Source organism: Crotalus tigris, unplaced genomic scaffold (genome assembly GCF_016545835.1).
Source record: "Crotalus tigris isolate CLP2741 ecotype Arizona unplaced genomic scaffold, ASM1654583v1 scf7180000017739.2905288, whole genome shotgun sequence".
NCBI lineage: Eukaryota > Metazoa > Chordata > Lepidosauria > Squamata > Viperidae > Crotalus > Crotalus tigris.
The window spans coordinates 550,880-571,581 of record NW_024096605.1 but is presented as its reverse complement, the minus strand read 5'-3'; the positions used below and the strand labels follow the sequence as shown (position 1 = coordinate 571,581).

The window sequence follows — 20,702 nt, the reverse complement described above, 5'->3', positions numbered from 1 at the left end:
AAGTCCATTCTGGGCCTGGGCAACAAAATATTAGCTACCGGTTCTGCCAAAGTGGTACGAACTGGCTGAATCCCACCACTGGTTTCAACTAAATAAGATTCACTTGAAAATGATGTAACATAAGTATATATATAAATAGTGGCGAATATCTGCAGCTCGGGTGTAGGACGAGTGTTGTTCGTTCTCCGAGCGTGTGGGTTGGTTTCTGAATTTTCACTAACAGGCTCGGTAACATCTTTAGTAGAGTTTAGGGGACTCCCTCACAACCCTAAACTCTGCTGAAGATGTTACCTAGCCTGGTAACGAAACATTCAGAAACCAACCCACATGCTTGGAGAACAAACTTTCACCCTCTCATCTATAAATACTGAGACAATACTTGTTTAAAGGGAATATACATATATTGTTTAAATCACTGGCATTGTGATTTAAATCACTGGCATTTCAAATTATTACATGCTTTTAAAATTTACAGTGATTTCTGTTTTTTTTAATTTTTTATTTATTTTTACTATATATCTACAGTAAAGATAATCTTTAAAAATAGATAGAGCCAAAGCAGAAATCAGTGAATGCTAGGTCCCACCTTAGCCATGAAAGCCGGCTGGGTGATTTTGGGTCAGTCACTCTCCCTCAGCCCAAACCACCTCACAGGGTTGTTGTTGAGGGGAAAGTAGGAGGAGGAAAGTGTGTTGGATATGTTAGCTGCCTTGAGCTATTTGTAGAAATAATAAAGGGGAGATTCAAATAAGTAAAATGTAGGGATAATAATGCATTTTACCTGGTCGGAGATGCCTTTCTTTTTTTGATCTTCTATAGTGTCTGGATAAATTACTTGGTCTCTCAACGTCCCTAGTGTCATATATGGTCTCTGAAATTGAAATTATAAGGAATTAGAAAATTGGGACATTTGTCAGAGGGAAGAAAGATCAACAGTCTCAGAGGCTTGATTTACCTGAGGAACGTAAAACAACTTTCCTCTCTCGGGTTTAGTTAGACAGCCACCGAACAAAGGCCACAACTGCAATAAGCAAACACAATTTATTAGAATAAAAATGTAACGTCATTTTTTTTTGCCCTTACAATCAAGTTTACTTCAGCCTTTACTTACTTCACCAAGGACACGGAAGAGAGAACTCTTTCCACATCCATTTGGCCCACAAATAAGAACATTTGCACCGGATCGCACCTAGAATACAAATCAAGACAGAATATATTTGAAGTTTCTCAAACACTAAAAGCTAAAGTATATGAATTACCTTCCTAATGCTTGAGGTTTGCTTCATTAACTTGGGAATATATATTTGATTTGGCAAATATTTTTCTAGCTATTCTTTTAAACACGAGCACTCAAAAAGTATTCAAACTTTGACGTGTTTTGTAAAATTTGGTAGAAGGACGTTAAAAACCCTCCGTGCAACTTTGGTTCACAACGGGGCACACCTGCTTTTTTTTTTTTTTTTTTAAAGTACTAAAATGTTCAGTTCAGTTTACAAATTTTTAAAATAATTTGAACTAGACTATTTTACAAAAATAAAATGCAAGATTCTGTTCCTGCAGCCTGTCTCAATCAAGTATCGTTCTTGTCTTCCTGCAGAGTGATTTCTGATTGGTCTACCTTAAAGGCCATTCCTCTGGCTACTTACTTGTGGAATGCCACAGAGATGGCTTCTCTCTCTCCTACTCTTTAATATTTATATGAAGCCACTGGAAGATGTCCTGAAATGACTTGGGGTGCTGATGATACAGACTTTTATGCTGCCACCCAAGTCTGAACTGGACTCCATCAATTGTGGAAGTCCTTTTCCTTTGTCTGGAAGCTACAAGAGTCTGGATAGGATAGAACAGGCTGCGCTAAAACCCTAGTGAGACAATCTTGGAGCTATTCAAAAAAAAAATGTTATGGAATGGATATTCTGGTGTATATTATTACTACCTAATGGAAACAACAGCCTGATTAATGTATTGCTTAAAATTCCTATACTAGTGTATGATCAGGGACTAGGTCCATGGAGAACACCAATCTGTTAATCAAATTTCTCCTGGTTTCCATGTGCACAGCATGATTAACACCAGGAAGAAGAAGAGGTTTCTGCAAATATTTAGCATTATGCATACAGAAGATGGGAAAACTACTTAACAGTCTACCTGGGTTAGTTTCTCCTATAGAAATCTGTCCTTTTCCTGTCTCTTGGCACTTTCCCCCAAATTTAGAAAACATTCTTGATTATCTGTGAAAGGGCTCTTTATTGAGAAGAAAACATTATTCAAAATTGGGTAGATTTCACTGACCAAAACACCTCCACTAATTTGGGGCAGTTTTTCACTTTCAAGCCAATCTCCCTCACTATCACAGATCCCTTTGTTCTGAAATAAATCTCTCAAAGTCACTGTTTTGGGGTGGGAAGAGGAACAAAGCAGTTTTTTACTCTCATCCAGAGAATTATTTCAAGATAAAATTGTGAGTGTTGCAGGGTACCTCAAAGTTGAGATCTTTAATCAACATATCGCCATTTGGTGTTGCCAATGGAACGTGATCAAATCTTCAAGGAAAATAAGACATAGCACCATTAAACATATTACCATCACACAAAGGGGCAATTAATAATGTAATTAGTAAACTGTGGCCTAAATTTAGTAGTAAATTACTGTTAAAACAAGAGAGTAACATTTTCAAGGTGCTTGCAACATAGCCATACCACAAACTTAAGCACAAGAGCAGCAGAATGCAGGATGGCAGAGGTCTCAGAACTGCAACAAGGGCAGCTTGTGTTGGGGCAGCTGCAATTTCTTGAGATGGTTGGGGCTTCACCTTGTGCTGGTTCTAACTTCCAGGGCAGCTGCAGCTTTGTGTTGGGATTAGGACTCCTTGCAGCCACAGAGCTGTGGCAAGCTAAGACATTCCTGAGCTGCAATGTGGCAAGCAGTCTCTAAGCTGCGTGGTTCCTGGACTGCTTGCCCCCCTGCAAGGTGCAGGGGGGCCAAAAGAGCAGAGATGGGGGGGGTGGGGAATAGGCAGTTGGAGGGAGCTCAAGTGGAGGCAGTCTCTTACATTGGAGGACTCAAGGATTGGGACTGGGAAAGACCAAGTCAGGAGTGAGTGATTTGCATTGGGATGGGTCCTCAGTTCACAACTGCAATTGGGAGTGCCAGGATTGCTATCGCTAAGCAATTGTTTAGCGGTGAAAATTCCAGTTCCAACTGCCATCATAACTCAAGGACTACCTGTACATGGAAGAGAACCTAAGGGTGGAAATGTCTTGATGTTGAACGTTTCCTTTTGAAAGTTTGGAGATGTATGAACCATGACAGTTCAATAACTTTTTGAGTGTTGTTTTATAAGGCCTGTTTTGTATATTTACTTTAAGGCAACTCTCCCCCACAAAGCTTCCTGCAGATGCAAAAGATGGCAATCGTTGTTGACAGTTGGGGTAAAATGTTGATCAATATAAAACTGCCGTCTTAAATCAATCAAGTCAGATTGCTAGACAACTCTGCCAACTGAACAAATTGTAACTTGTGATGCTCATTCATTAAACATTTCAAATGTAATGCTGTTCACTTTTTAACTTAATTCATTGAATCCCATGCAGATGACACAAACTCCAAGATCTGAGGAAGCATATCCATACGCAGGCCTACATAATTAGGTTTTCTACATTCAGAAGACCACAATTGGGGGTGGGGGATAGAAAAAAAAATGGCATTGCCAGGAAGCAATTGTAGACATGGTCTCACAGTTGCTTCTTGTACATTTTACTCTTGTGGGTAAAAGGCATGTGCAGAGATACACAACAAATTCTAAAAAATTATAAACAAAATTTAGATAGCATGGATGGGTGTATATAGAAATGAAAAAGGTTAATGGATACCTTAATAGAATAATAAAAGAGCTGAGGTGGCGCAGCAGTTAGGGTGCAGTACTGCAGGCCACTTTAGCTGGTCAGCGGTTCAAATCTCACCAGCTCAAGGTTGACTCAGCCTTCCGTCCTTCCGGGGTAGGTAAAATGAGGACCCAGATTGTTGGGGGCAATGTAAATATATATATATATATACATTGCTTACTGGTGTACACCACTTAGAGAGTGCTCGCACTTAAAGCGGTATATAAGTCTCATAAATAAATAAATAAATAATAAGAAATGAGGGATTTTACCTACTTGATAATGTTATCTGTTATGACAATCTGTCCCATTCCAGGAATCAACGGGGTAGTTTCTTTTAAGTCCAATTCTTAAATTAAAAAAAAAGTAATCAATAGCAAGGTTATTATGAGTTTTTGTACTGATTCCTTAATCAACATCAGGGCGTCATGGTTACCTTTGTCTTGGGTTAGCATGGTTCGTTGATATTTCCCTTTGTTTAGGTCCTTCAGAACTTGCATTAATTCCGTAATTCGAGCTGTGAAGCTAAAGGTGATAAATCCATTAAACTGACAAACCTCAAGCATTTTTCTTCAAAACTGAATTTTCATCAAAAATAAATTAAACCAATAGTTTAAAATGGGAAGCAAAATAATACATATTATGAGTGCCTATTGTAATTATTTAGAAAGTACTTTTATCTGTGAAATGATGCTCCAAGCTTTATTCATACACTTCATGTTTTCTATTTCATAACCATCAAATTAATCACAATTATCTCATCATTAGAAATGAATACAGATTTGTGGCTAACAAGGAAGATTAAAATAATTTTATTTTATGAATGAAAATAGAATTACACTAATTGATCAATCTCCCCGTTGGGCAAATGCCAGCCAGGCTGGAGGCAGGAGTCAAGCAAGGGTCTAGCTTAGAGTTCTTGCACTCTGAGTTCTTTATGGATCTCCCTCAAGATCCATAAAGCCTTAGCTGGTTGTTCCTGAGGAAGGTAAGCAGTCTGAGGAGATTCTTGTAACACAGGCAGTAGTCAATAAAATTGTTTACTTTGAGAGATGGCTCTAGTTCAGTGTTTCTCAACCTTGACAATTTTAAGGCATGTGGACTTCAACTCCCAGAATTCCACAGCCAGCATTGCTGGCTGTGGAATTCTGGGAGTTGAAGTCCACATGCCTTAAAATTGTCAAGGTTGAGAAACACTGCTCTAGTTGCTTGTACCTGACACTTACCCAGCCAATCGAGTCATTTCACGGCCAGCTAGAACTATTCTGCCAAGGGCTTGAGACATTCTCAGTAGCATTCTTCCACTTTGGTAGTAATCCTTAAAACAATGAAATAAAGGTTTGCTCAAAAAACGAACAAGCAATAGAATAGAGTGTCTTTACTGTCATTGTGTAACTCACAACAAAATGATGTGGGGCATTTATTATAGCTGCTGCAGCAAATATATTACTCACCTCCAAAAGTTCAGCATGGGTGCTATTCTGATGACGAGGATGATGCAAGTTTAAAAATGGACGGCTAACCACCAAATAGCCAACTACGGTTGCAAGATCTATAAAATTTGAAGAAGAAGAAGAAAAAAGCATTTCTAAAGCCGTATCTTTATTTTAAATGTGGATTGATCTGACATTCAGACCGCAATTTCATGAAACACTGTTTTATTCTTTTCAATGTAATACAGGTAGTCGTTGTTTAGTAACTACAATTAGGAACCAGCAACTTCGGGTTGCTAAGTGGGAAATCATATCACCACAACTGGGATTTTGTTTGCCTCCTAACCATTCCCCAGACCTTGGGGATGCTCACTCCAGGACTGGTATAATAAAAAGGAATTAATAGTTGTACTTATATTCATTGGAAAGGATTGCAAGACAGTATAGGAGTCCTCGCTTAATGACCACAATTGGGACTAGAATTTTGGTTGTAAATCATTGCGGTCATTTAAGCAGGTCCCCATGTAACCTGACTCAATCTTAGAACCGTTTTATAATGATAATAAAGTAAGCCATCACAGTCATCAAGCAAATGACATGGTCATTAAGCGAACCATGAGGTTAAGCGAATCCAGTATATCCAAAGAGTGGTTTTTGACATTTTCTGCTGGAAAAGGCAAAAAATGTCACAAACTGTGGTCACCTGATCTTAGGACACTGCAACTGGCCTTAAATGCAAGATAGTTGCCAAGTGCCTGAAGTGTGATCATGTGACTGTGGGGGTATATGTGCGACAGTTGTAACTTGGAGGATGGGTCGTAGTTTTGTTTAGTTTGTCGTAAAGCGAGGACTACTGTAAGCAGGCATACAGTGGGTAATACATATTAAAAGCAATATTCAGGTACCATCAGACATGAGCACACTATGCAAATAGTTGAATGTATTTCCCATTGTGTACCTGCTTACTCTTTCTCTTGGACAACGATGGGTAAAGGCACAGGAAAAACTGCCTACAGAAATAGCTTGTTTTTTCTCTTTGGCGTTTGCAGAGAGATTGGGGAGGAAAGAATTAGAAGAGAGTAAGCAAGCACACAATGGGGAACAGACTGGACTGTTTGCGTAGCGCACCATGGCTCCTGGCACCAGGGTATTGCTTTCAAATGTGTATTACTCACTGTGTGCCTGCTTAGTCTTTTGTAATGCCTTCCTCTCCAATCTTTTTGCCCTGCAAGGGGGAGAGGGAATGAAAAACAACAGGGCAGGCTCCAGACAATGAGTACTGACTGTGATGGCGATCTCGTTAATTCAAAAGTTAAACAATGGCCTAGGATCAACAAAATGTGAATAAAACTCTGCACTATAAGATAGTTCCTTTTTATTCTAGGGAAGACTAGAGAAACCTCTTAAAACAGACATGTCAAACTCGTGACGTCACATGACATTGCACAACGTATTGGGACGGTTTTGCCATTGCTGGCAATGGGGTGGGTGCGGCTTCCAGCTGACGCATCCGGCCTGTGAGCCGGCAGTTTGACACCCATCTTAAAAGATATAGGAATCAGAAGGGAGAGGTTGCTATTTAAAAATCAGGAAGTAGAAACTGGGACTATGGAATTTTACATGCTAAAACAGTGGTTCTCAACCTTTTTAATGCCGCGACCCCCAACCGGTCGTAAGTCGAGGGCTACTCAATCAGTTGTAAGTTGAGGACTATTCAACTGGTGCAGCACCGTTTGCAGAATGGGACTTTTGGCGGGCTCAGCAGGGCAGAGACAGCCTGGACAATTCCTATTGCTTTTGAAAGCCAATAGAATTAGACTCTATTCAAGAGAGTCTATTCTATTGGCTTTCAAAAGCCAATAGAATAAAAGGGAGTAGCACAGCTAAGGAAAAGGGGGAAAAAATGACGGACTGCGTTGTTTGGCGACACCCGTGAAATGGTTGTTCGACCCCAAATGGGGTCCCGACCCACAGGTTGAGAACCACTGTGCTAAAATGACTTTTTTGTGGAAAGTACTATTAAGTTCTATAACAGGAGAGACAGAGAGAGAGAGAGAGAAAGAAAGAGAGAGAAAAGAAAAAAAAGAAGGAAGGGAGGGAGGGAGGGAGGGAGGGAAGGACTGAACACTTACATTTAGCAACAATCGTGTCTATAAAGCCCATTGTAAACCGGAACAAAATAAAATTGTGCAGGTGCTCTACCTAGGGCAATAAAAAAACCAGTTATGTCAATACATTTGATATGGTACTTAAAATTGTGGATTAAAAATAACTTTGTGTCTTAGTCTTTGTTAAGGAATATTTATTTTATTGGGAAACAAAACAGGAAAAAGTTGAATTCTACAACGTACAGGAGGAAATTCTTATCCAAGAGTTGAAAATGTGTATGTAGCAGGCCATTTTTGGCAATCTCATTTTTTTGTGTTTTTTTTTAAAAAAAGGTGTTATCTTTTACAAACCATAATTTTCAAAAAAACATATAAGGATTATATAAGGAAATGAGAATGAGAAAATTGTTTGGGAAAGAGTGAAAAGATATGCTACAATGTACCACAAAAATGTGTGGCGTTATGAGAAATCGATGAAAAGATACTTGAGGGAATGCTGGTGAAAAATGCTATGGGTGAGGAAAAAAGTCCTTATTACAGAATAACAGTACCAGGAAATGAGGACCAGGAAAAAAACACTCTGTGTGTGTTTGCATTAGGGTGTGTATGCGTACGTATGTGTGCTGCACACAATATAGTCAAAGAGAACAAGGAACAGTTAAAAGTGGCATAGACAATGCAGAGCAATTCTGAAATATGCATGCATGTATATAAGTCTTAAAAAAATAATTACTCATCCAATATGTGGATGTTGATGACTCCCAAGAATAAAATATGCAAATAGATAAAGACAGGTAAATCCTTTGGAGTATCACATCCATCAAGGAAGCCTGTGGCACATTAGAAATTAAACTTGAATTGTGATAAAAATTTTCAGAGGCAAAAGTCTACAATGTGAAATAGTTTTCTGACTTTTAAATTGATCAAGCTTTAACAATAAGATTTGCTTTTGCATCCCAATTAGAGCTTCAAACTTACTCACAACTAAAAAAAGTGAATTTATATTTATAATGCAACATGAAAACTAAAAAAAAGTGAGCTAACCATTGGGGGAAAAATATTTTGGTGCTTGTAAATGATACTTTTAAAAGTCAAATACATTTTTTTAAAAAAAAATTCCACATCCAGGATTAACAAAATTCACTGGCTCTGAAGTCACTGGGTCTATAGGCAGTTTTAAGACAGACTTTAAGGAAAAATGAACAATATAAAGTGTGAGAGAGGAAGAAGATGATAAGCAAGTATGGCAAGATTTTTGGAGACTGGATACAATCAAACTGAAGGAGACAAAATGCTTAGTATTACTAAAGCATTTAGAGGGCCAGTTTATGGAAAAGGTCAATATGCTACATGTCCCCTCATTTTTAACTACAGTATATCATTTGGCAGTACACATACTCCTTAGGCATTGCTTTCAGAAAAAAATATAGTTTCTTTCATCTATTGCTTTTATTCTCATTAAGTGGTTGTCTCATGCAGATATCCCTCTAGCACAGAAGCCTTTCACAATCTTTAGCATTACTGTGTCAAATGTTATGGCTTATTTACATTACCGAGCAGTTTGAGGCTAACTTACCAGTTTGTGAAAAGCTTTGTGAATCGTCTGTTTTTCCCTTTGATTCCCATTATAAAATGCAATTTCTTCACTGTAGGGGAAAAAAAAGTCTAATCAGCACATATCTGCAAGCAAGATCAAGTTACACAGCAGGAGAATGAGGTGGGGTTGTCCACAGGTGATAAATGGCACCTGCAAGTTCAGACATGTTGGAAGTCACAATTTTAAATGCTCCCTGATCTCTTTCCCTGCTTATTTAAACATGTATTAATCCTGCCCTGTAGCACAAAATCACATGAGCTGTTTCAGCATTTCATAACTCTCGATTTCCCACATGTCTGGACCAGACCATGGAATGACTAAAACATGATTTTGCAACTAGTGAAAGTTTGCTGCAACATCAAAATTAGCAAAATTCTTGTTTAAATAACCAAGCAAAGTTACCCACAATGCATGCATTCTTACATTCTTAGTTACAGCCATACTCTTCATTCCCTAATAGAATTACCAGGTCAATTCCTGCTTTTCACTGCTTTAGCAGTAAAGTTCATATTACGTTTCCATTAACATTAAGTTCACATTAAGTTCATAGCTCAGTGGTGGGATTCAGCAAGTTCATACTAGTTTGACAGAACCGATAGCTAATTTTTTGTTGCCCAGGCCCAGAATGGACTTCCGGAAGTGGCATCCACAAAGAGAACCGGTTGTTCACATATCTGAATCCCACCACTGTATTAACTTCACTTTTTTAAAAATAAGTTTTTTTTAGTTAAGCAGCCAATTGTCTTAGGATATGCTTCCTACAACAAATTAAATTACACTAAAACAAATTACGACAAATCAAACAAACATATATTATCTTAGTCATTCAGTTTTCAGATGAAAACTATGTTTCCATTCTTTACCAACCAATAGAGAAAGGTTTAACATGAAACATGTTAAGTTTTTTTTTAAATAAATAGCAACATAAAGGACTTGATTTAGCCTATCATATTTGGCCTAATGAACATTAGTTTGTCTTGAAACCGTCTCATACCTGTTTGTGATGAGCCGTGAATTGACGTATCTATACTCGCCTTCATATTTTTGTTCTGTAATAGTCATCTTACCAATAGGTCTTCTTAAGCGTGTAAGGAAGAAGCCTGAAAAAATCAAGTAGGCCATCATGGAAGCAGGGCCCTGGAAATATCAAAGAATAAAATAAGACACAACTTCCAGAATAAACCTACTAACAATATTTTCTTTTTCAAAAAGGGTGCATCTAGCAATCCACCTGGGCAGAGGCTGGTTACAAGTATCATCTGACTACGGGTTAGAAGTTACTTCCAACTGCAGAAAAATGAAATCCACCTTAAAGTAAGACCTGCCAATTTTGAAATTAAATAACATTTAATTATTTTTATAAATGACAGCAGGTTCCAAATATAATAAAATTTGCTTCTTAGTATATATGGATATAGTATTGTAGAAGTCAAGGGCTGATCTAGGATAAAAACTTTTTCTGAAAGATTATGATACAATGACTCTTAATGTTTTATAGTGGCTTATGAACACATCGGCTTCTATTACAAAACATGTGTGCAAGAATGCAGGCATACATGTCTGTATGTATTTGACTCAGTGTTGATTCCTGTTGACTGCCTGGGAAGTCCCTGCAGTTTTCTTGGCAAGATTTCAGAAGTGGTTTGCCATTATCTACTTCCTAGAACTCAAAGAGAATGACTAGCCAAGATCACCCAGCTGATTTTCATGCCTAAGGTGAGACTAAAATTTGCATTCTCCAGGTTTCTAGTCTGGTCCTACACCAAACTGGCTCTCTAGAGCAGTGGTTCTCAACCTTTGGGTCGGGACCCCATTTGGGGTGGAACGACCATTTCACGGGGGTCGCCAAACAATGCAGTCCGCCATTTTTTCCCCCCTTTTCCTTAGCTGTGCTACTCCCTTTTATTCTATTGGCTTTTGAAAGCCAATAGAATAGACTCTCTTGAATAGAGTCTAATTCTATTGCTTTCAAAAGCCAATAGGAATTGTCCAGGCTGTCTCTGCCCTGCTGAGCCCGCCAAAAGTCCCATTCTGCAAATGGTGCTGCACCAGATGAGTAGTCCTTGACTTACGACCGGTTGAGTAGTCCTCAACTTACGACCGGTTGGGGGTCGCGGCATTAAAAAGGTTGAGAACCACTGCTGTAGAAGAATTTAAATTTATGTAATTCTTAAAAGTCCAAAATGATCTTATCTTTCTACATGCCACACCATCAAACATTGTTAAACGAATATCCCACACTATATTTATCATATGTTTATAGAGTATGTTCAGCACACATTTGACAGAATATAATAAAATGGTTGAAAATTTCTAAATTTCTTGTCATTTTAAGTTCCAAAGACTTCTCAATATTACATTATAGAAAATTCTCAATAATTCATTTCTCGTATTGGAGAACATATAGTTCATATTCAAAGTGCATAAATAAAAATAAAATTTTACCTGTGCTCCTATTGCACTTGTTAGTTTGAAGATGTATAGAACAATATCCAGAAATGGCTGCAAAATAAGATTCAATTGTAAATATTTGTTGTGGGAGAAAGCATGCAATATGAATTTTTATTTAAAAGGACACTTTTAAATAAACACAGCTAAAATGTCTCATTGTAACTTAAGTCTTTCAAACGTTCTGTGAACATTCTGATTCAAATTAAATCTGTATTTTAAAAAAATCCTACCGTATAAATCACAGTTTCTCAGGAATTTTTGCTTTCTCTACTGTTCAATAGTTATTTAAATGCAAGAACAAATCTTTAATTCAGCAGTTTTTCAGTTTCATGATGAGAATGAATATTTAAATTGCTCCTATGTAAATAAAATTTAAGCATGCAGATGACAACATAATCTACTTTTTTTCTTCACACTTACCTTGCTGAGGTTTGAATATAGGTCCACTACACTGTTACAAAATTTTTCAACATCTTGTGTAAGTAGCTGATCAGGATTGCCTATTCTGTTGTCCAAATTGCCCATTTTGTAGAATGTGTAACTCCTAAAATGTCAGGAAATCAGTAATATAATACAGCAGTTTTACTGAATGATTAACTATATTTATATTTATTAAATCTGTTGCTGGACCTCTCACTGCAAGGCGATTCTAGGCCGTTTACAAGGTTAAATGAAGTAAAACTATACATATACATACATATATACATGTGCGTGTATAATAAAATATAGATTGTAATTAAAATTACGGTTTAAAAAAAAGATGGGAAGGGAGAGGACAGGATCTGCAGGGGTGAGGTGGAATCTGCTATTGGTCCATCAACCACCTCCCGTTGGGGCACCAAGCCAACTGGCAGAGCCAGGTCTTCAGACTCTTATGGAGATCAAGAGGGTGGGAACAAATCTCACCCTAGAAGGCAAGATGTTCCAAAGGGCAGGAGCCATGACAGAGAAGGCTCTTTTCCTGGACCCCACCAGCTGAAATTCCTTGATTTTCTGGATCTGCAATATGATCCCTGTGCCAGTGTGGATAGGGCAGGCTTGTCTCATTGGAATGAGACAGTCCCTCAGGTAACCTGGACTCATGCTATGCAGGGTTTTAAAGATGACCAACTCTTTGAATTGCACCTGGAAGCAAACTGGTAGGCAGGGTAGTTCACGGAACAGCAGTGTGATATGGGCCACTCTAGGAGCCCTAAAGTCTGCCCGTGCTGCCACACTCTGCACCAGTTGTGGTGTTCTTCAAGGGTAGGCCCATGTACAGCGCACTGTTGTAGGCCCAATATGAAGTGACCAGGACTTGAATGACTGAATGCAGGGACTCCTTAACCAGGAAAGGCTGCCAATGGCGCACAACCCAAAATTGTGCAGAGGCTGCCCTAGCTGTGACTACCATCTGCTCTTTGAGCAGGAGTCATGAATCCAGAAGAACCTCCAAGTTGCGAACCCCGTCGGTATGGGATAGTGCCACCCCATGAACTAAAAATGTCAAAGACCCAGATCTTGAAGCGCCACGCTCCCAAAGCCATTTGATCTTGTCAGGGTTCATTCAAAGTCTGTTGTCCCTCATCCAGGCCTCGAAAGCCTCCAGGCACCATGAAAAGGCAGAAACAGCATCACTCGGTTCACCAGGAGTAGAGATATAGATACCTCAAGGTACCAACGATACCTGAATCCATGGTGATGAATGATCTCACTGGATGGCTTCATGTAGATGTTAAAAAGGAGAGGTGAGAATAACAAACCCTGCAGCCTGCCACAGGCTGAGGGCTGGATCTCTCACTCCCTGTCAACAATGACTGGGACTGGTCTTGGATAAAGGAGCCAAACCAGCACAAGACTCTTCTCCCCAGCACCAGATCCCATAGCCAGCCCCCAAAAGATGCCATGGTTGATGGTACTGAAGGCTGCTGAGAGACCAAGGATGGTTATACTACCCCTATCCCACTCTTGCCAGAGATCATCCACAAATGCTGTTTCTGCCCCATAACTGGGCCTGAATCCTGACTGAAAGGGGTCCAGGCAATCTGTTTTATCCAGGATCCTCTGAAGCTGGCAAACAACCATCTTTTCTACCACCTTCACTAAGAAGAGAAAATGGGAAATTGGACGAAAATTGTCCAGGCAGGTGGGATCAAGCAAAGAAGGGATGAACCAGAGCCTCCTTATACATCATATCATACATTACAATTTATATTAACTTTAAAGGATTAGAGTTTATTTAATTTTAATCTAATTTAATGTTAAAAACAAAAAAAATCACTTACTGTAAGTACTGCTCATAAAGATACTTGGTAAGTCGGACACGGAAACACAATTTAAGTTCATTTAGTCCGTATTTCAAGAAGTTATTCACTAGGGAAATCTATAAATAAGAACATATCAATGAGGATGCAAAATCTAATGGGCTTCAAACCCACCACCACCATTTTAGATCCCAACAGATGGCAAACTAAAATCCAGTTTAAGATTATAACCCACAAAAGAATTCATCTGCAATCCGATCAATGTTTATTTGGGAAATATGCCCCAGTAAATTGAAGGCAATCTAAACTTGCATAAGATTGTGCTGTAATCAGGTGTTTTTTGTTTTTTTTTTAAAAAAACTCATGAAGAAATATAAAGCACCAAGAGGAACCTTGAAATGTAATAGTACTTGCTACTCTGTGAACTGTTTTACCAGATAGTGACAGCTTTTCATGGCACAATATCACAATATACTGGGGATTATATAAATTACAGCATGTTGGTGAACAATCTTTTATCTGTAAGGACCACATATTTTGGTACCGCAAAACAAATAGAAAGCAGCAGCAGTAGGAAGAGATTTTCTCCTACATATGTGGGAAACAAGATCTTCTAATTCATTCTTTGATTTTGAAAGATTTTCATTCACCCCCCCCCCTTCTATGTTAGTACTTGTTCTACTGGTTTTTCTACACACATACAAAAGAAGCTGTAACGTGCTAATATCTCACTACATAGGTCTCAACTTTCAACAGTAAGGCTTTTGCCGACCTGAACTGGCCCATTTGGTATGTTCTCCCTGGAAGAAGCTTCTGCATATACCCAATTTTTATAAATAAGGGGAATGGAGGTCACGGGGTCCTACTTCTCTGGCCTTGTGAAATAGTTTTCCCTTGGAATTAAGACAGGCACTATCCCTCTTCACTTTCTAAACTCTTTCCCAGAATGTATAGAGACTGGTAAAACTGCTTCAATTCCATTTAACTGTCGTGTTCCATTTTTATCTTACATTTTGGTCAGTGGTGGGATTCAGCCAATTCACACCACTCCAGCAAAACCGGTAGCTAGTTTTTTGTTGCCCAGGCCCAGAATGCATTTCCGGAAGCAGCATCCACACAAAGAACCGGTTGTTCACATGTTTGAATCCCACCACTGATTTTGGTTGTGCTCTTATTTTCTCTTATTATCTGCCTATCCCAGGTCCTTGAGAAGGACTCGATTAGGCAGACAAAAATGCCAAACCCAGCCTGAGCATCTGGCTGAAAGCGTGATGAACCATAATGATATTTTTAATGTTTACAAGTTTTATTTGAATGATATTTCCTGTGGCTGTTTTATTTGGCTGCCTACTTTACGGGATTGCACTAAAACTGTTTGCACTTGTTTTATGATGAAGGGTCATGACAAAGGGGAAAGTCTTTTTTCTTTTTCTTTTCTTTACTATATTCTTATTTTTTCATTTTTTAATATCTTTTCTTTTCTGTCCATTTCTCTCTTTTTAGTTTGTATTAATTTTTTATTGTTGTGATTACAGTACAATTTTTAATAAAATTGCTATACAGAAAAGGAGGAACTTGGATTGGGGAATCATTTTTCTCATGTCATATTCCTTTACCAGAGAGGAAAAGAACTGGTCAAGTAGCAGTCTTGAACTCAGATACTTTTGAATTTGATTGCAACAATTACTATTATTATAAATAATAATAATTATAAATAATTATCAGGCAATTATTTATATTGCCAAGCTTAATTTCCTACCTAGCACATTCTGTCCTATCACAAATCAAATCCATCTGTGTTCATATCTGCCCTTGCTCTTAGTTTTACTGTACAGCAATATATATAAAATCCTCTCTTGTATAAAACACTTCCCCATCAATGTGGGAGAAGAGCTATTCCATTAATGAGGTAAGAAACTACAATTTTGTTAATGATAAGGAGAAAAACTACACTGAGGTTGTATCTTATGTTTCATGCACTTTAATTCAAAACCAAAATGGAATGGGCGGTTTATCAACTTTTTAGGTATTTTTTTTTTTTTGCACTATTAAATACAAACTTTCCCTATGCTGTTATACTCTGGACATAGAATATTTTATTCCTCTCATTTCATTATAGCTGGAGGGACATTAAATAAATCCTTCAAATTAAGATCAAGGGTAGTCAATTTGGAGCACTGCAAAAAGTTTGGATGACAGTTTCCACAATATTGTCGCCATTGGCCATACTACCTTCACTTGATAATGCTGTAGTCCTAACTTCTGGAAGTCACAATTTAGTGGGCACACAATTAAAGTGGGGAAAAAAATGAAATGCCACAAACCCAAAAACTTCTTCAGGATAATAAATTGCATGGGAGTACAAAGTGGCCAAATAAAAAGTTCTGACTGAATACCTATTCATTTTACCCCAAAGAGGTCAACAACAAAAAAGCACCACTTACAGCAGGCATGGTAGCGATGAAGTTGAACAAGTACCTCTTGAAATCTTTTCTACTGCGGCCAATGATAGCACTGCAAACCACCACATGCACAAGATTAGTGGCAGAAGCAAGACCCACGATGTTTCCACAAGGACAAGTGGAAAGCGGTAGGAAAACGAACAAAAGAAAAGGTCAACAAAAGAAGCAGCAAGACTCTGTTTACACCCTATCAACATTCCGATGTGCTCCCACATCTGTGAACGAAGCGACAGCTGAATCAGTGAAAGCCATCACCTCCGGTTCTACCCTTGCACTAATGGGAGTAACTATACAGGTGATGGTGGGTTTTAAACTTCCACATACCTTTGCCCATCTCCTTGAAGACACCACACTTTACAAAGAAAGCCATCACCCAACAAGCCTACTGTTAAGTTTCATGCCTCCATAGTGCGTACTTAACCTACACTTTTATCCTGATGTCACTAAGATATGTATTTTCTCCATTTTTGCTGGCATCAGGACATGGGGCATGTTAGGGATTTGAATTTAATAAAAGCCAATATAGAAATATATAGAGAGAAAAAACAAGAGTAGGACAAGGAATAAAAAATTATATACAGGAAGGTGAAGAATCCAACAGAAAAAATAATACTAATGGTTTAGAAACATAGCAGGAAAGAATTAGACTATGATCATCCAAAGATCAGTGATGTTTCTTAATGTGCTCATCCTCAAGCTCCAGAATTCTCAGCCAGCATGGCCAAAGCTGGGAACTGTACACCTAATATATGGCCTGGGAATTAGATTAAGACCAATCTAGAACAAGATTTGTGGTGGTGGTGGTGGTGGCAATTGAAACCGTTTACTTTAGCTTACTAAGTGGTTGTCTTTGGAGTAGCAGAAACCAACAGTGAAAGTTACCAGCACCATACTGTACAATTTGTAAGAATACAAATTTTGAAGCAATTAATAAAGCTTTAGAAAGACTATGAAGTATACAATTTAGCTGATATTATTCAAGCTAAATCTCTCCTAAGTCGTAACCCACTGGGGAAAAAAGCAATTGTTTCATTTATGCATCAGTTATGAGCATAAACATTATAGATGCATGCTAATATTTATGTCTCTTTACCAGTGGAATGGAAACTACAAATTTAAGAAAGAAATTCTTGAATAGCGACAGATCCCTGCTTACGATTGCACTGAAAGAAAAAAAAATGTACAGAATTTAACATTTTTATTTCTGACTTGGCAAAGTAATTATTATATTGCTAACATTGAATGTTCTTGCTTTGACATATATACCTTTATTGAACAAACGTAATGGATAATTACTACTTCAGAAATATAATTAACAACATTCCTCAATAGACGTCAAAATATGAAAGGTAAAAAAAAATAGTTATCTGTTAAGTTACATAGAATACAGGATTACTGCATGAATGTCAAAACGGAAAGCTTAAAATAAATTTTCTCTCTGTAAGCTTTGTTTAAAATTGAGTCTTGATGCTTAGAGCAAAACTCTTGATATCCAAGAATATTCATTATTTTTAAAACACCATTTAAATAATTTGTTCCCACAATACTGCATTATATTATACTGTATGCAACACAGGAATAAAGAATCATTTATTACCTTCTATAAAATAAACTAGTACGTATATGCGGTTCACTGATACACTCAAGCATGTTGAAATTTCATGCCACTGGGGAATTCTGAGAGAGAAATCCCAACATATCTGGTTAAACCAGTTGAAGTCAGTTGTTTAAAGTTTAAACTATGATTTATGCACCTCTAGAGGGCACTAGTTGAGCAAGGCTAACCCTTAAACTATGGTTTTTGCTTTTCTATGAGCCAAACTGGTTAGTTTAAAAGTGGAAGATTCTTCTTTAGTTTAGGCAGCCTCTAGAGAGATTAATAGGGTAGAAAAGAGCCTATGGGTTAACATGGCATGTTCTCTTAGAAATAAATATTTTGTATTGTACTTCGATTAAGCCTTTATGTTTACTCATTTAAGTCAAATAACATTGATTTGTATGCAAAATGTGTTTCTAAAAATAGCAGTATTAGCTTCTGATAAAAAATAGAAGAATAATGGTAGGAAATTAGTTTGGAATATATAAATGATCCTTACCTTTCAATAACTGTTCCATTATGAATCATCCAGATGTCACAATATGTACGAAGTACCAACATAATGGCAATAAGTATCAAATAACCTGTCTATTATAAGAAAGACAGGAACCATATTTAGAACTGGATTAATTTTGGGAGTTTTGCACAGAAAGCATACAGATCTTTTCCAACCGTAATTGAATCAGTACAAATTAAACTTTAAAATAAAGCTAATCTGCTCCAAATATGAAGTACACACTGTCCTTGAATTACGACCAAAATAAGGACTGGAAGAAAAAAAATCACCGTTAAGCAGGGTGGTTATTAAGTGAGACATGATGAGACTGAATCTGATTTTACAACTTTTTACCATGGATGTTAAGCGAATCATGTGCAGTTGAGGAAGACATCACGTGACCGTGATTTGCCACACCCTACCAACTCCCCCACTGACTTTGCTTCTCGGAAGCCAATTAGGAAGACTGCAAATGGAAATGACATGACAATCGGATACTGCAACTGTCCTAAGTGTGACTGAGTTTTTAAGTGCCTGGATTGTGATTACATGAGTGCAAGGATCCTGCAAGAGTCATTAAGTGCAAGAACTGGTCACAAGTCCCTTTTTTCAGTTCTGTTGTAACTTAGAATGGTCACTAAATTGAGGACTATCTGTGTAGTAGAGATGTAGGCATTTATTTTATAAGGCAAATATAAGAATTTGTAAGGCAAAGATAAGAGGATAATGGATATAAAAATGAAAAAAAAGAAAAGAAACTTTTGCAGATGATTTGGTGTTGGTGTTGGAAGATCCTTTAAAGAGGATTGAATCTAATGAGAAAATTAAAAGAATTTGATGAATTAGTTGGCTTTAAGTTTAATAAATAGAGGACAAATATGTTAACAAAAATATGAAAATACAAAATAATACAGAACTGATGAACAATATAAGTTTCAAAATTGAGAAAAAGGTAAACTATCTGGGTGGTTAATTTGATAAATATGAATTGTATGTTGTTTCAAAATAATTATGTTAAGATATGGAATGAAGTTAAAAAAGATATGTTAAAAAGAGAACAACTACAACTGTCATTATTAGGAAGAATTTCTGTGATTAAGATGGATGTTTTACCTAGAATGTTATTTTTGTTTCATACAATACCTGTATTGATAGCTGATATATGTACCATTTAACTAAACATATATCTAAATTTATGTGGCAGGTAAGTAATTACATAAATCAAGTACATGGTATTACTTAAGAAATACAGCTTAGGTTTACCTGATTTGAAATTGCATTTTACAACTTGTTATTTAGTTTGGATCAAAGAGTGGATTACACTGAGAGACAAAGGTTATTGAAAACAAAAGACAATTGAACGTTTTCCTATGTATAATTAAAAGCAAGATTCAATTTCGATAAATGGACTTCTGGCTTTTAACATGGTAAGACTGAAATAGAATTATGATTTAAATAATAAATATGTTATTGCTAAAATTTATAAACTTTTAGTGAAATTTGAAATAGAAGATAAACAAATGAAAAACATGATGTGTATAATAAAATGAGCTAGAAACTTTAATATACAAATGGAATAATGGGAGAATACGTAGATGGAATGATTGAAATTCACATTGTGTTATAATCCTTAAAGATTACAAAGTGATATCCTATTGATATTTGTCACTGGAAAGATTGTCTAAAATGTTTAAAGATACCTCAAATACATTTTGGGAATATGTACAATACGAGAGGGCTTTTTAATTATGCTTGATGAACATGTAAACAAACTAAAAAAATGGATTCAAGTATACATATTAATTTAGAATATTTTAAAGATTAATATACAATTGAAACCAGAGATATTCCTTTTGGGACTGATGGACAAGCAGTTGGAGAAACTCGTAAAATTTTGTTTCAATATATGATAACAGCAGTGAGATTTTTATATGGACAACAATGGAAATATTTCACATTACTGTACCTACAATGGCAGAATAGATGGTGAAGTTGATAAGAGTTGGCTTAGCTGATGAAACTGACAGCTTTGGTTAGAGAGAAGACATTGATTAATTTTAATACTGAGAAGAAGCCCTTTTTGGACTTTTTTCAGAAACCGAAAAAATGAAATTATGAGATATGGGTTTGATGTTATAAAAATAGTAGATAATGGGAAAAACGTCTGATATAAATTTAGGCTAACAATTTAATATAAATTTATACTTATATCTATTGTAAAAGAAATTCAGAAGTGGTTTCTTTATCTTTCTGTACTTTTATTTTTTTTTCATTCTTTACATTTTTCTCTATCTTAATTATTAGTTTTTGTTAGTTTTTATCTTTTTATTTGAAAAGTCTAATGAAGTTATTTTAAAAAAGGAATCAGGATTATAGTCAAGCTCAGCCTCTTTTTATATGTACTCTTACAAAATTCAGGTAAATAATAATT

General features: G+C 36.8%; 1 protein-coding gene across 2 annotated transcripts in view; it reads right to left on the bottom strand.

The window, feature by feature from the left end:
• Positions 1–20,702, bottom strand: part of ABCD3 (ATP binding cassette subfamily D member 3) — a 44,216-nt gene that overhangs the window by 9,832 nt on the left and 13,682 nt on the right. The window contains exons 4-19 of one of the 2 annotated variants that reach the window (XM_039339772.1): positions 18,275–18,363; positions 17,272–17,341; positions 13,738–13,835; positions 11,894–12,017; positions 11,468–11,524; positions 10,017–10,159; positions 9,002–9,071; positions 7,450–7,519; positions 5,339–5,436; positions 5,111–5,202; positions 4,321–4,409; positions 4,161–4,233; positions 2,480–2,543; positions 1,112–1,189; positions 956–1,021; positions 782–871 (exon numbers count right to left, since the gene is read on the bottom strand). In XM_039339772.1, coding sequence (XP_039195706.1) covers positions 782–871; positions 956–1,021; positions 1,112–1,189; positions 2,480–2,543; positions 4,161–4,233; positions 4,321–4,409; positions 5,111–5,202; positions 5,339–5,436; positions 7,450–7,519; positions 9,002–9,071; positions 10,017–10,159; positions 11,468–11,524; positions 11,894–12,017; positions 13,738–13,835; positions 17,272–17,341; positions 18,275–18,363 — 1,371 coding nt within the window. Of the gene's footprint in view, positions 1–781; positions 872–955; positions 1,022–1,111; positions 1,190–2,479; positions 2,544–4,160; positions 4,234–4,320; positions 4,410–5,110; positions 5,203–5,338; positions 5,437–7,449; positions 7,520–9,001; positions 9,072–10,016; positions 10,160–11,467; positions 11,525–11,893; positions 12,018–13,737; positions 13,836–16,160; positions 16,231–17,271; positions 17,342–18,274; positions 18,364–20,702 lie in introns of both variants that reach the window. The other variant, XM_039339771.1, reaches the window with a different exon arrangement.